Consider the following 14,473-nt stretch of genomic DNA (forward strand, 5'->3'; position numbering starts at 1 on the left):
ATGTGTTTGAGTGATGTGTGAGGTAGCCCAGGGCATAGCATCCACCTAGCCATGCTGGGCATGTGAGCAGCGTTACTGTTGGCTTTGTTGGTCGACGGCCAGTGTACCTGCCAGGCAGTGTGGCCACTTACTACTGTCCCATAGCCAGAGATCAAGTCAGATCTTGCTCGTCGATGAGTGTGTGTGTGTAAGCTAACTCCCCGAGCTGTCAAACACAAGACAGGTTGAGGTGAGGAACACAACTTGCTTTCGCTTCTCTTTGCAGTGATAAGCAGGCTTAATGGCATCCGAACTGAAATGCAAGGATTATTATTATTCACATCAGTGATTTTTTTTGTTTGGGTGAAAGCCATGGCTTGGCTGTGTTACTGGACGCTTTAGAGAAAGGGGAGGGAGGGAGCGGTGACTGGAGAGGTAGAGGTTCAAAATCATTTAGCATTTAGGAATGAGCTTAAGGACAACTGCTTTTATTGTTGGCTTTGTTGGTCAGTGGCCAGTGTACCTGCCAGGCAGTGTGGCAACTTACTCCTGTCTCTGTATTTATATCCTGTGGCTTTCACATCTGGACAACGTCTCGAAGCGCTTCACAAGACTGATTTTATCTGCCAGAACCAGAAGGTGTGGGTGGTGGGGAGTGGGTGGGGGCGAGAGCGAAATCAAACGGAGAGGTTTTCTGGTGGGGTTTTGAAATCGTAAAGGGAGGGAGGGCTTGGCGGAGTGTTTCCGGTATGTTCCAGAGATTTGGGAGCAGAACGGTTGATAGCCCGGCGGGACGGGCGGGGTGGGGGGTTGACAAAGCGGTTACTGAGCGGGTGGGTGAAGGTGGCGGCCAGGGTCAGGAGAGTTTGAAGCAAATTTGCAGAAGTTGGTTGGAGTGAGTCAGTGGCGATATTGGAAAGCAAAATTGAGGAACTTGAGAACATTGTGCTGGGGTCTGGAGCCAAATGTAGATAATAATATTTTTTAATAATTGCATTTTTAATAATTGAATAATTATTTAATAATACTAATTATTAAGGATTTAAGAGTTATTGCAGTAGATGGGCGGAGGGCAGTGGGGGTTGATCAGCTCGCGAAGTTTAGTGGTGGGGGAGGTTGTAGAGTTCAGGATGGTCTATAGCTTGTGTAGGGTGGAGCTGGAGAGGGCGAAGTTTGGGAGTTCAAACCTGGACATGGTGACAATGCGGTGGGAGGGAGAGGAAGAGGAGAGGTTCTGTGATCCTCTCACTGATTTCCAGTAAATAACAACGATCCTTTCTTGCAAAGTGAAACTAGGTTCAGAGAGCCGTTTGCTTTAATTTGAACGTTGGTAACGTCAGCCCCAATAGGAAACCACCTACAATGCTTTGTTACAGATAATTAACCCTTCCGTTTGATTTAATAGCTTCACAGGATTTACTGTGAAGTGTAGTGACTGTGTATTTCTGTTGTCGGAATGCGGCAGCCAATTTTCACACATCAATGTCCCACAAACAGCCATGAATTAAATGATGCATTTTATCTGGTGGATTGCTGGCTGGGACCTGGGGGAGAGAAACTCCCTTCTCTTTTCAAACAGTGCCATTTCAAATTGTGTCAGGGGATTTTTAATCTCCATCTGAACAGGTTAGGATCTTGTTTTGACATATTTTAACATGTGGAGTCGGGTAGTTCAGTGAGAGACCTGGGTTTGATTCCAGGGCAGGGCAAAACGTTGGGCAAGTTTCCTTCCTCCACACGTCTCTGTTTACCCAGCAGTAATTAGGAACCGGTTGTTCGTCGATTGGCGAATCACTTTTCAGGGTAATAGTTCCTTAAAAAATAAAAAAAATTGTCACTCAATCCACGACTGTTTGTGGGACACCGCTGAGCCCAATTGGCTGCCGTGTTTCACCCACAAAATATACAACAACAACAACTTGGATTTATATAGCGCCCGCCAGGCCGGATGGCGTCTCAGAGTGCTTTATACAGTCAATTCACTTTACAGTATGTTCTGTGAAGCACTTTGAGACACCCCAAAGACGTGATAAGGCGCTATATCAAATGCAAGGATTATTATCATTATCATTAATATTATTATTATTATTAACATCTTATCTGAAGGATGGTGTCTCCAACAATGCACACACCTTTAGGACAGGTCCTTCAGGACAGTTTGTATTGTCTGATTTCAAGGTCATGGCTTGGAGCTTGAACCCAAATCCAAGTGATGTAAGGTTCGGTAAACTCCCAGCACTGCATGTGTCAGACACCCCAAACCGAAAGTCTCAGTGCAACTGAATTAAAAAGAGCAACAGTATGCTTAAGAGCTGTCTTTTCTATTAATGTTACCAGCGGTTTAACGTGGGCTTGTGGTGTGTTACTTTCAGTTCATAAGTGGGCAGTTATACTGTAACCATCTTGGTTTCTGGGACAGGAGTGCACATTTATAAATAAAGCACGTGCTTTAATGTATCATGACAACTGTAGGTGGGATTTGTTGCTCCCGAATGTTCCTCCAGAAGTGAAAAGTCTTGGATATCACTGGCTGCGGAGGTGTGAGTGTGATGGAGGTCACAAGGTTGCAGATCATTGAGGTATCCTGTTTGCTAGTTGTGTATGTGTTGGGGGATAGGTTCTGATCTCTGTCGCTTGTGGTGAGAAGGAGACAGAGTCAATTGAGGTCAACATCAGCCTCGCTGCTCTGCCATACATCTGGCTCGAGACCTTAAACGGCACAGGTTAAGGTGGAGGCTGTGATGCTGAGACACAGTCAGAAACCTATAGGGACTTTTCTGACTTGCCACTGATTTGTGTGAAGGAGTCACATGCTGGGTTTGCAATGAAGTCACCGATTGCACTGGCCATCTCAACAACAATAACATTGCATTTATCTACTTATATAAAGGTATATCCATATTGCAATTCAAATGTAATTTGTTGTTGTTTGTTGTTGTGATATCGCAAACCTTACCACAACAACTTGCATTTGCACAGCGCCCCTCACGCAGGATAGCGTCCCAGAGCACTTGACAGTGACGGAACACGACACCGAGCCAGGGGGAGATGACCATAGGTACAGTCGAAGAGGAAGGTCTTCAGACTGGACCTGAAAATGGGGAAGGAGAGGGCCAGGCTCGCTATGAGAAAGAAACCCTGAGCTCTGAGACGGGCAGTTCTGTCACATGCAGCGTTAATCCTAGGCCACTGTAGCTAAAACTATCTTAAGACAAGAGCCACGTGACAAAGGCTATTTTCTAAAACTGCAAACAAGCACCTGGCTTCATTTCTGCTACGACCGAGCAAACACCAGCTTCCTTTTCAGCTCACTTTCCTCTTTAGAGAGAGATTCATTTTCTCTCTCGTGACAGAGATAAAGCAATAAAGATAGTTTGAGACAATGGAGGAAAGAATTCTCCTCAAATCCTGTCTATAAACCAAAATAACATGCATTTATATGCATGAATATCATTCACACCGTCTTCTGTAGTATCGTGGAATGCTGAATTTTTTGAGTACATGCACAAACCCATTGCCATGCTTAAGAGTATCCAAACCAGACTGAGAATTCCATGCATCCCACCAACACATGGAAAATCAGCAGTGCCTTGGAATAAGTGTCCTCTCCTGCACCAGGCTCCGTGACCCTATCACCCCATCCTCGCCCGACTCCACTGGCTTCCCATCACTCAGAGGATACAGTTCAAGATCCTGGTCCTCACCTTCAAAGCCCTCCATGGCCCTACCTCTGTGACCTCCTAACCCTGTACCAACCTGCCCGCTCCCTCCGCTCAGCAGGCTCTGGCCTGCTTCACATCCCCCCGTCTCGCCTGGCCCACCATTGGCGGGCGGGCCTTCGGCCACTCTGCCCCCACCCTCTTGAACTCCATCCCGCAGTCCCTCCGCCTTGCCACCTCCCTGCCTCCTTCAAGACCCATCTGAAGACCCTCCTCTTCAACTGTACTTTCGACCACCCTGCTTCCAAGTGCTGGATATACAAACGTGTGTTCACGAATTCAGATGCCAGGTAATGCCTTCCAGCAGTTGTCGCCCCAAATCTCAAGAGTTTCCTCATCAGCTACCTGGAGGGCATCTGGTGGGTGGACAACTTGTGAAGTGTCAGGCTTCTTGCTGTTCTCAAGGTCCAAGTTCAATGCCGCGTACCAGGCTTACTCAGCACCACCTGTTGTGAAGGCAACTCCACCTCCAGAGTGCTTAGCAACAGGTCAGTGTAGGCTGGAGAACCTCCCTCCCTACAGCCACTTCCCGTATTTGCCACAAATCCACCTCACTGCTTGATGCTGGACCTTGCAAATTGGTCGGCGGAAGCCAACTTCGCTGCATCCCCAGGAGCTCAGATCCATAAAGGAGGACTGTTTGCACACAGGTCTTGAAAGCCATAAGTTTGACCTGCATTGGGACATTGCGGGGCAGGCTCGAGGGGCCAAATGGCCTACTCCTGCTCCTATTTCTTATGTTGCTGTCCTGGAAGAGAGAAGAACATGACCAGAGTGTCCTTCGCCCCTTTTCTGTGCAACGTCTGAATTTACTGTGCACCATAACCCCAGGGTACCAATAAGAATCAATGATTGGGACTGATATCCCTTGTATTTTCCAATTAATACCCTCGATGTCTTCTCTTGAACCACGCAGAACCTAAAGCAGCAATGGAGTGAGTGACCCACAACCCTCTGAGCCAGGCTGACAGTTCTGTACATGTCTATAATCATAATTTAGCACTGTCCTCAAACACCCTGTGGTCTTTGGGAAAGAGTTTTTCAGCTTTGGAGTGAACATGCTTGTAGCGGTCAGACTATCAAACAGGAAGCAGATGCGGAGGAGCTCAGTCGAACAATTGTTAAAACCAAATAAATGGATTTGTGGTAACAGTAGCTTTAGGAAGTGATAAATAATGTTGATGTGGGGATGGAAGCATGCAGCGCTGGAAGGCAGAGACATGACGATGGATGATTTGGGACATTGAGGCTTTGAGCAATACTGAGGAGCGTTGCATTGTTGGAGATCCATCCTTTGGATCAGACATTAAACCAAAGTCCCATCTGCCTGTTCAGGTGGACGATAAAGATCCCACGCATCATTCAAATAGAGAAGTGAGAAGACAGTCTCTTGGCCAAAATCTCCCAGGTAAAATTGGTCACTCGCTGCATGGCTGAGTGTGGGACATTGCTGTGGACAAATTGGCTGCTGTGTGCCCCTACAAAATGCACAGTCATTACACTTTACAGTATATCCTATGAAGTGCTTTTGAGACATTTGAATGATTTGGTAAGGAGCTTTATGGAATGAAAATAAAAGCATTGTTGTTTTCATTATTATGCAAGTCTTTATGGATCAGGGTGTATCTCCCCTTATTCCAGGAGATGAAGTGTGGACCTGGGGGTGTGGGGAGTTGGTGGGTGGAGGACAGAATAGGCCAGTCTCTGAGTGGTCTGTAGAAATAATAATAATAATCCTTGCATTTGATATAGCACCTTATCACATCTCAAAGCACTTCCCAGAATGTACTGTAAAGTGAATTGACTGTATATTTTATGAGCAAAATGCGGCAGCCAATTGCGCATAGCAGAGCCGGACAAACAGTCGTGGATTGAGTGAGCAAATTATTATTTCTTTTTTATTTATTTTTATTTTTGAAGGGATTATTAACCCCGGAAAAGCAAATCGCCAATCGACTAACAACCGGGTTCCTACTTACTGCTAGGTAAACAGAGGCGTGTGGAGTAAGGAAACTTGCCTAACATTTCGCCCTGCCCAGGAATAAAATCCAGGTCTTCTTGCTTGCGAAGCGAGTGCTCTAACCAAAGAATTCAACCAGGGTTCCAAACACTGCCGGTTTGAGCTGGAAGTTTAACAGTAAAGACTATTTTTTAAAAAAAGAACAGAGTTACTGAGCCAGATAATAATAATCCTTGCATTTGATATGGCCCCTTATCATGTTCTTGAGATGTCTCAAAGAGCTTCACAGGATATACTTTAAAGTGTATTGACTGTGTATTTTGTGGGTGAGTGCAGCTGGCAGTTGGGCATAGAAGTGTCCCACAAAGAGTTGTGGAGTGAGTGACCAATTTTATCTGGGGGTTTGTTGGCCAGGACACCTTTTTCAATAGCACCATGAGATCTTTAACATCCACTTGAATAGGCAGACGGGACCTCCATCCGAAGAATGACACCTCCAACAGCGCAACAGCCCTCCAGCACTGTACTCGAGTGTCAGCTTAGACAATGTAATTCCAAGTCCCGACTTGGGACTTTGAACCCACAACCTTCTGACTCAGAGGTGAGAGAGAGAGCGCTAGTATACTGCTACGAGCAGTATTTTTCACTATGTGTAGCACCCTGTATTATTCTATTATTGACTTATACTTGGAGTGTGTGCCTGATGCACGATAAATGGTAACAGAATTTGGCAGTTGAAACGGATGACTAGGATAAGACTAATTTGACATAGTCAAATCTAGGTATATCTCATCTCAGATCCGCCTTGCTGTCTTTAGTTTCAGTTGTGGTTTCTTTGCACTTCTCATTTCCAGTGCTGCTTTCATTGCACAATGAAACCCACCATCTGCTGCCTCGACCCCCTCCCCACCCCCAACTGCTGATCACCCAGCTCCCCCTCCTCTGCCCACTGCTGGCAGACACTATTAAACAGTCTCTCTCCTCAGATCAGTCCCATTCCCGCGCAAAACCGCAGTCATCACCCCCCTCCTTAAAAAACCTACCCTCGATCCCTCCAACCTCGGCTACTACCGCCCTATCTCAAACCTGCCCTTCCTTGCCAAAGCTCTGGAACGCGTTGTTGCCAACCAATTTTGCGCACTCCTCTCCCCCCACACCCTACTCGATCCCCTTTAGTCCGGTTTCTGCCCTGCACACAGTACAGAGACAGCGCTCGTTAAAGTTACAATCAATATCCTCTCTATCCGTGACCAGGGCTCCCCCTGCCTCCTCGTCCTCCTGAACCTCTCCGCCGCATTCGACATAGTCGATCACGCCATCCTCCTCCTCTGCCTGTCCTCCATCATCCACCTCGGTGGGATTGCACTCGCTTGGTTCGAGTCCTACCCTACAAACCGCCAGCACTACATTTCTGCAAATGGCTTTTTTTCAAGCTTCCAACTGGTCACCTGCGGGATCCATCCTTGGCCCCTTCTCTTCCTCATCTATATGCTCCCTCTCGGTGATGTCATCCGCAGACACGGGGTTAACTTCCACATGTATGCGGATGACACTCAACTCTGCTTTTCCACCTCCAGCTGCGACCCCCAATCCCCTGATGTGCTGTCAGCTTGTCTGTCGGACATCAAGAGCTCGATGAGCGCGAATATTCTGTAGTTAAACGTCAACAAGACGGAAGCCATATTCTTTGGCTCCTGTCAACATCTTCTGTCTCATGGTTCCGACCTCCTCAACCTACCCGACCTGTGCTTAAAACTCTCCAAACCCGTGTGCAACTTAGGCATCAGGTTTGATCCCCAGTTATCCTTCCACCCCCACATCCGGTCCCTGCCCAGCACCGCTTTCTTCCACCTCCACCATATTGCCCGTCTCTGATAATACCTCAACCCAAAAGCTGCTGAAACCCCTGTCCATGCGTCTGTCACTTCTCGGCTGGACTACTCTAACACCCTCCTCACCGGTCTCCCCTCCTCCACTATTCACAAAATTCATCTCATTCAAAACTCCGCCGCCTGCATTCTCCCCCACACTAAACTCCGTACCCCGATTACTCCAGTCCTTGCCAAACTCCAGCTCTCTGTCACAGAGCAGATCCACTTCAAGATCCTCACTCTAGTGTTTAAATCCCTCCATTCCTTCCTCTTCGATCGGGCCTATGGTCACCTTCCCCCTTCCCCTGGCTGGGCTTCGGGCTCCACCATTGTTAAGCGCTCTGAGATGTCACCCGGCGTGAAGGACGCTATATAAATGCAAGTTGTTATTGTTGTGCTGCTGCACTGTGGCAGACGTTTAAGACATTTCATTGTGTAATGACCGCTACCTTGTCAATGTGAGAGAGGATTTAAGAGCAAAATGCACCTTATATCCTCTCTCCCATGTTCATGTTACTGATTTTTTTGGGGGGATCAGCCGGGTGTCTGACACGTGGGTAAACCCATCGTCATGCTCACCGGTCTCCAAACTAGACAGAGAATTCCCAATGTTTCTGCCACCTACATATGAAGATTTTCCTGAGTCTGCAATGGAGTGTGTACTCTCTTGGGGGAGCGATCCCGTTTACCGAATTCTGGGGAGTATTGAGCACAGGTTGACAAAAACTAGGGCTTGAGGGACCCTAGAATTCCCAAGACCTCCATCAGGTCACCCTCACCCTCCTCTTTTCAAGAGAAAAGAGTCCAAACATGTTCAGCCTTTCCTGATAGGTATAACCTCTCAGATCTGGGATCATCCTTATGAATCTCCTTTGCACCCTCTCCAGTGCCTCTACATCCCTTCTATAACATGGGAACCAGAACTGCACACAGTATTCTAGGTGTGGTCTAACTGAGGTTCTATAGAAGTTCACCATAACTTTCCTGCTTTTCATTTCTATCCCTCTAGAAATGAACCCCAATGCCTGGTTTGCCTTTTTTATGGCCTTATTAACCCGCATTGCTACTTTTAGTGAATTGTGTATATATACCTGTATATATACCTGTGGAGTCCTGTAGCTCAGTGGTTAGAGCACTCGCTTTGCAAGTGAGAGACCTGAGTTCAATTCCAGGCAGAGGGCGAAATCTTGGGCAAGTTTCCTTACTCCACACAGAGCCTAATAATAATCCCTCCAAAACCAAACAATAATAAATTGGTCATTTTCAATCTACGATTGTTTGTGGGACATTGCTGTGCGCAATTGGCTGCCGCGTTCGCCCACAAATATATAGTCAATTCACTTTACAGTGTGTTCTGTGAAGCGCTTTGGGACGCTCTCCCGACGTGAAAAGCGCAATATCAGATGCAAGGATTATTATTATTAAATGCCCATTCAGCAAGCTTATTAATATCTTGCTGTAATTTGGTGTCGTCTGCAAATTTTGAAATTGTACTGCTGATTCCTGAGTCCAAATCATTAGTGTATATTGTGAACAACAGTGGTCCCAATACCGATCCTTGTGGAACACCACTGCCCACCCCCTGCCAGTCTGAGTAGCTCCCCTTTACCCCTACTCTCTGTTTTCTGTTTTGTAGCAGTTTGCTATCCATTAAGCTATTTTTCCCCTGACTCCACGTGCTCTGACCTTATACATTAGTCTATTATGTGGTACCTTATCGAACGCCTTTTGGAAATCTAAATATATTACATTTACCGCATTCCCCTTGTCTACTCTTTCTGTTACTCCTTCAAAAAATTCAATGAGGTTGGTCAAGCATGACCTTCCTTTTCCGTGCTGACTATTCTTTATTATGTTTTCCATTTCTAGATATTTTTCTATTACCTCCTTCAGTAAGGATTCCATTAATTTCCTACCACCGATGTTATCTGACAGGTCTATAGTTCCCTGGGTACAACATTAGCTATCCTCCAGTCCTCTAACACTACTCCAGAGTGAAATATCTTTAGGTATTTTGTGTGTCAGCCATTCACACTGTCACCTTGGAGACAGAAGTTTCTGTGTTCAAGTACCTCATCAGGTATTTGAGCTCACAGTCTAGGCTGATATGCTAGTGCAGTGCTGGGGGAGTGCCGCATTGTTGGCTGAGATGTTAAAACCGAGTCCCCATCTACTTGTTCAGGCAGATGTTACAGATCCTATGCTAATATTGAGAAAGAGAAGGGAGTTTCTCACAGGCTTCTGACCGAAAATCCCCCATATAAAATTGGTTGCTCACTCCTTGGTTGTTTGTGGGACTTTTTGGGGGGGGTCGGGTGGGGTTGGAGGCTCAACTGGGTGTCTGGCACGAGCAGAAACCCATCCCCATGCTTAAAAGTATCCAAACTGAGCAGGTAATTCCATGCATCCCACCTACACATGGAAATTCCAGAGATGGATTGTTGGAATGGAATGAGCCCCTCTACCTGGAGGGATGCTTCCTGCTTACCGGATTCCGGAAAGTATTAAGCGCAGGTTGGCGCAGAGCCAAGGCTTGGGGACTCCAGAGTATGCGTTGGGGTAACTGCTTGCTGTTTTCAGATGTCCAGTGAATTTACACACGGCACAGAGGAAGGTCATTCGGACCATTGTATCTGTGCTGGCTATTTTAAGAGAGATTCTTTCTGGCCTCCTGACTTGAAAGGTGCTACATCAAATGCAAGGGTTATTATAGCAAGGACTGCAAGTATTATTATTATTATTATAAAATGAAAGGATTATATTATAATAAAGTGCATGTTCTTTTAATTATTGTTAGTATTATCATAATATTTTGTGGACGTTTGTGAAGTATGCTCCACCACTGCCTCACCTCCTCAGGCCGCCGAGACCCTCATCCACGCATTCATCACATCTAGGATCGACTACGCAAACTCCCTGCTGGTCGGCCTCCACAACTCCTCCCTCCATAAGCTGCAGATCATCTGGAACTCTACAGCCCATGTCCTCTCCCGCCCCAGGCTCCATGACCCTATCACCCCCATCCTTGCCCGACTCCACTGGCTTCCTATCACTCAGAGGTTACAGTTCAAGATCCTGGTCGTCACCTTCAAAGCCCTCCACGTCCTCACTCCTCCCTACTTCTGTGACCCCCTAACCCCCTACCAACCTGCCCGCTCCCTCCGCTCAGCAGTCTCCAGCCTGCTTCACATTGCCCCCTTTACCTGCCCACCATTGGGGACCTTCAGCCTTTCTGCTCCCACTCTATGGAACTCCATCCCGCCATCCCTCTGCCTCACCCCTTCCCTCGTCTCCTTCAAGACCGGTCTCTAGATCCTCTTTGACCGTCCCTTTGGTCACCTCCTGATCCCAACCACCAGCTCGGGTGCAGATACCTGGCTGCCCAGCACCTTGGGACATCCTCCTGATACGAAAGGCGCTGTACAAATGTAATTTGTTGTTGTTTGGTGCTATATTCTGTGAAGTGCTTAAATTCTGCCTTATCTCAATGACGTGATAAGACTCAGTATCAAATGCAAAGCTTAATATTATTTTATTATTATTTTTTATGCTGATGTGAATTGACAGCCTGTCCTGCTCTGTGTTTTGCCAGCGATGAGAAACCACAGCGAGTTGGTGGAGCTCCCGCTCCTGAAGGACCTGAGTTTTCTGGGTTTGCTGCAGGATGACTATGGACCACGGCAGATGTCTTCGCCCATCATCAGCGGGCAGTGTGGAGACTCAGTTTACGAAACAGGTGTGATACTCAGGCACTTTACACACACATTTTTTTTTGGTGGGGGGGAGAATGGGAGTCAGCTGGATGTCTGACACATATGGAAACCCATCACCATGCTCAAGAATATCCAAGGTGGAGGGAAGAGCTTTGGAGTCAATCATGGATGTGGATTCATAAATGGTTGAAGGGAAGGAAGCAGAGGTTTGTTGGGGAGCAAGGTCACAATGGGGGCGGGGGGAGGTATTCAGTGGGTGCCTCAGGGGTCTGTACTGGGACCCTCTTGTTCGTCAAGTGTGTTAATAAACTGGATTCCATTCTGTGTAAGATGACAGATTTGTGGGTTGGGGGAAAACTGTGGAATCAGAGGAGACAGCAAATGTCTTATAAAGAGAGCTTGATAGGGTTTGCACATGGGCTGTTAACTAGCAAATTAAGTTAAATACAGATAAATGCAAATACTACATATAGGAAACACAAACATACTCTACGGATGGGATAGAAGTTTCCAAGAGGGAAGCTGAAAGAGATGTAGTAATGCAAGGCAGCTTCAAACAAGCCTAACATGGCAATATTCCTAAACTAGTTGAGTTCAGATTCCCGGACACCACATTGAAGCTATACAGTGCTCTGGTCAGATCGCACCGATAGTATTACACACAGTTCTGGTAACCACAAGACAGTGGGGCTGCATTGAATCACTGGACAGCAAAAGGATGATGTCCAGTGTTAGAGGAATGAGCTATGAGAAACAATTAGACAAGACTCAGAAGGAACCTCACAGAAGTGTATAACGTTTAAATGGGATTAAAAAGTAGACTCAGATCAATAACAGCAACAACGTCTTGTATTTACATAGCACCCCTCATCCAGGGTAGCGTCCCAGACCGCTTGAATACTTTATGATGCACCGAAACACTACACTAAGAGGACACAGGTTTGAGTTGTAAAGGGGTAACTTCAGCAACGACACCAGGAAGTTTTTCTTTAAGCAATGTTGCTCTCCTCTACTTTGCCTCTAGGTATGGAGTGGGCAGCTCCACTCTGTCACAGTGACCTTGGGGTGTCCATTGCTCTAAGGGAGGCCAGGACACTCATTAAAAAGGCACCTCGATGCTGTGATGGGGAACAGTAGGGTGGGTGTTTTGTAGGTGATGAGTTTGAGTGGGCCCGAAGGGCCTTCCTCATCCAAACCAATCTTGTAATCTGAGGGTATTTTATTCTCTTATGTTAAGGTTATGAGTGTGAGAAGTATGGTAACATCACATAGCTGAGCACAAAATAAATTCAAACATAACAAGAGTTTCAGTTAAATGGTTAAATTGTTCTACACCAGGATTACAAAGGTACATTCCTTTATTATTGGTAGTTTCATTTTCTCTTAACTGTCCTGATATCATCCCTCACTTTGGGTTTGTCAGTCTTTCTCATATCTTGCGGCTTCTTGCCTTGTTTGGGTTCTGTTCTTGATTAATTGACAGGAAATTTGACTTTTGTTGTCTGAGTCTATCGTCTTTGTTCGATTTAATGAAGATCTTCAAAAGTCTTCACTTTCCCCTAATAGCAGAATTTCTATCGAGGAGGTTTTGTCTGTCTGCGTTTCCCTTCTTCTTTGACTGCTGAATCTCCAAAGAATTTACACAGACTGTACAGTACAGAATCAGGCCTCTTGTCCCAACCAGTCTGTGCCGGTGTTTATACTGCACACGAGTCTTCACTCACTGCTCACTCCCTCCCACACCCTTCTGTACCCTTCTCCCTCATGTGAAGGTCCAGTTTCCTCTTGAATGCATCTACACTATCTGATTCAACCACCGCTTCAGGCAGCAGGTTCCACAATCTCACTACCCTCTGCGAGAAGTATTTCCTCCTAAATTCCCTTTTAGATTCCTCAGTTGCTGTCTTATACTTGTGTGTCCTAGTTAAGTGTTCTGAGACGCTACCCTGATGGAAGATGCTATATGAATTCAAGTTGTTGCAAGTTGTTGTTACAAACTCTCCAATGAAACAGCCTATTTATTGCTAAAATCCTTCTTACAATCTTTTGAATCCATTTTGGCATCATCTTTGGATTTGTTTTGAAGTTGACTGAATCTCTTTTTCCATTAAATGTGTCAAATATTCCAATCTGTCAAATCTTCGAATCTCCTTTGGAAACTCTTGAATTCCAGTCCTCGGACTTTCCCACCAGTAATCCTCACTGGTATGGGGCTCCTCCCGGTTTGGGGTGGGAATGGCTGAGATGTATGGAGTGAGACTCCACCTATTCCTTGAACATTCGTCTCTTGTAATCTTCTCAATCAATGTGAGGCCTTTGTCTGTGGGACAGGGTGACGATTAGTCGAGGGATTTAAGAGTCTCTCAACACTGATCACTGGTGTTTAAGATCACAGCTGCACATGTCTGTGTGGGAATGCTCCTCCAACCTGCAGGCAAGGAGGCAGAATTAACCCCACCAGCAGGTGCTGTGTAGTTGTACGAGACAGTTATTGCCCTCCTGCGAGTGTCCCTGCGATTAATTGTTTTTATTTGGACTGTTTTCTTTAAGTTTTAATTTTCTTTTCATCGGCGGTCGGGCCTTGAGCCTTTCTGCCCCCACCCTCTGGACACCATCCCCGAATCCCCTCTGCCTCGTCCACTCACTCCCTCACCTCCTTCAAGGCCCATCTCAAGACCCTCCTCTTTGGCCACCCTCCCACCCCCACTTCCCCTACCTACCCTCCACCCCTCTTGATCCCAACCTCCAGCTCGGGTGCAAACTCTTCACTGTACAGCTCCTTGGGACATGCTTGTGACATGAAAGGCGCTGAATAAATATAATTTATTGTTGTGTTTAATGTCTAAAACTGTATGTTTCCGTGTTACTAATTTCAGATCTCGACATTAATCAGTGTGAGCTGAACATGTGCATTTTGGATGATATCGTTAACCCGGGGACAAGCCTGGACCAATATGAGGAAGGAATAGGTGACCATCTTTTTATTTTTTATGGAGTCTCTTCTTCCATATCTGGATTTGTTGTATAGCTGTGAACTTTGTAATTACACTTCTGGCATTCAATGCGCTGTGCGTACGTATTTGCTATCCAAATGTCCATCAATTCTAATTATAAACCCATCCTCTGTTTGTCATACAGAAGGGATTTTAAAGTATTTGCAGGATCCACGACCTCTGAATACAATTGCCTTGGAGCAGTACTTTGGTGAGTTCCTGTTTTTTGTCCAAACTA

The 14,473-nt window shown here is 46.1% G+C and overlaps 1 protein-coding gene across 1 annotated transcript in view; it reads left to right on the forward strand.

Moving 5' to 3' along the window:
• The window catches only part of ciita (class II, major histocompatibility complex, transactivator), a 49,357-nt gene that overhangs the window by 9,531 nt on the left and 25,353 nt on the right, over positions 1-14,473 (forward strand). The window contains exons 3-5 of the mRNA XM_007904906.2: positions 11,122-11,265; positions 14,119-14,211; positions 14,381-14,446. Of these exons, the coding sequence (XP_007903097.2) occupies positions 11,122-11,265; positions 14,119-14,211; positions 14,381-14,446 (303 nt within the window). The remainder of the gene's footprint in view (positions 1-11,121; positions 11,266-14,118; positions 14,212-14,380; positions 14,447-14,473) is intronic.

Source organism: Callorhinchus milii, unplaced genomic scaffold, assembly GCF_018977255.1.
Source record: "Callorhinchus milii isolate IMCB2004 unplaced genomic scaffold, IMCB_Cmil_1.0 Scaffold16, whole genome shotgun sequence".
Classification (NCBI taxonomy): domain Eukaryota; kingdom Metazoa; phylum Chordata; class Chondrichthyes; order Chimaeriformes; family Callorhinchidae; genus Callorhinchus; species Callorhinchus milii.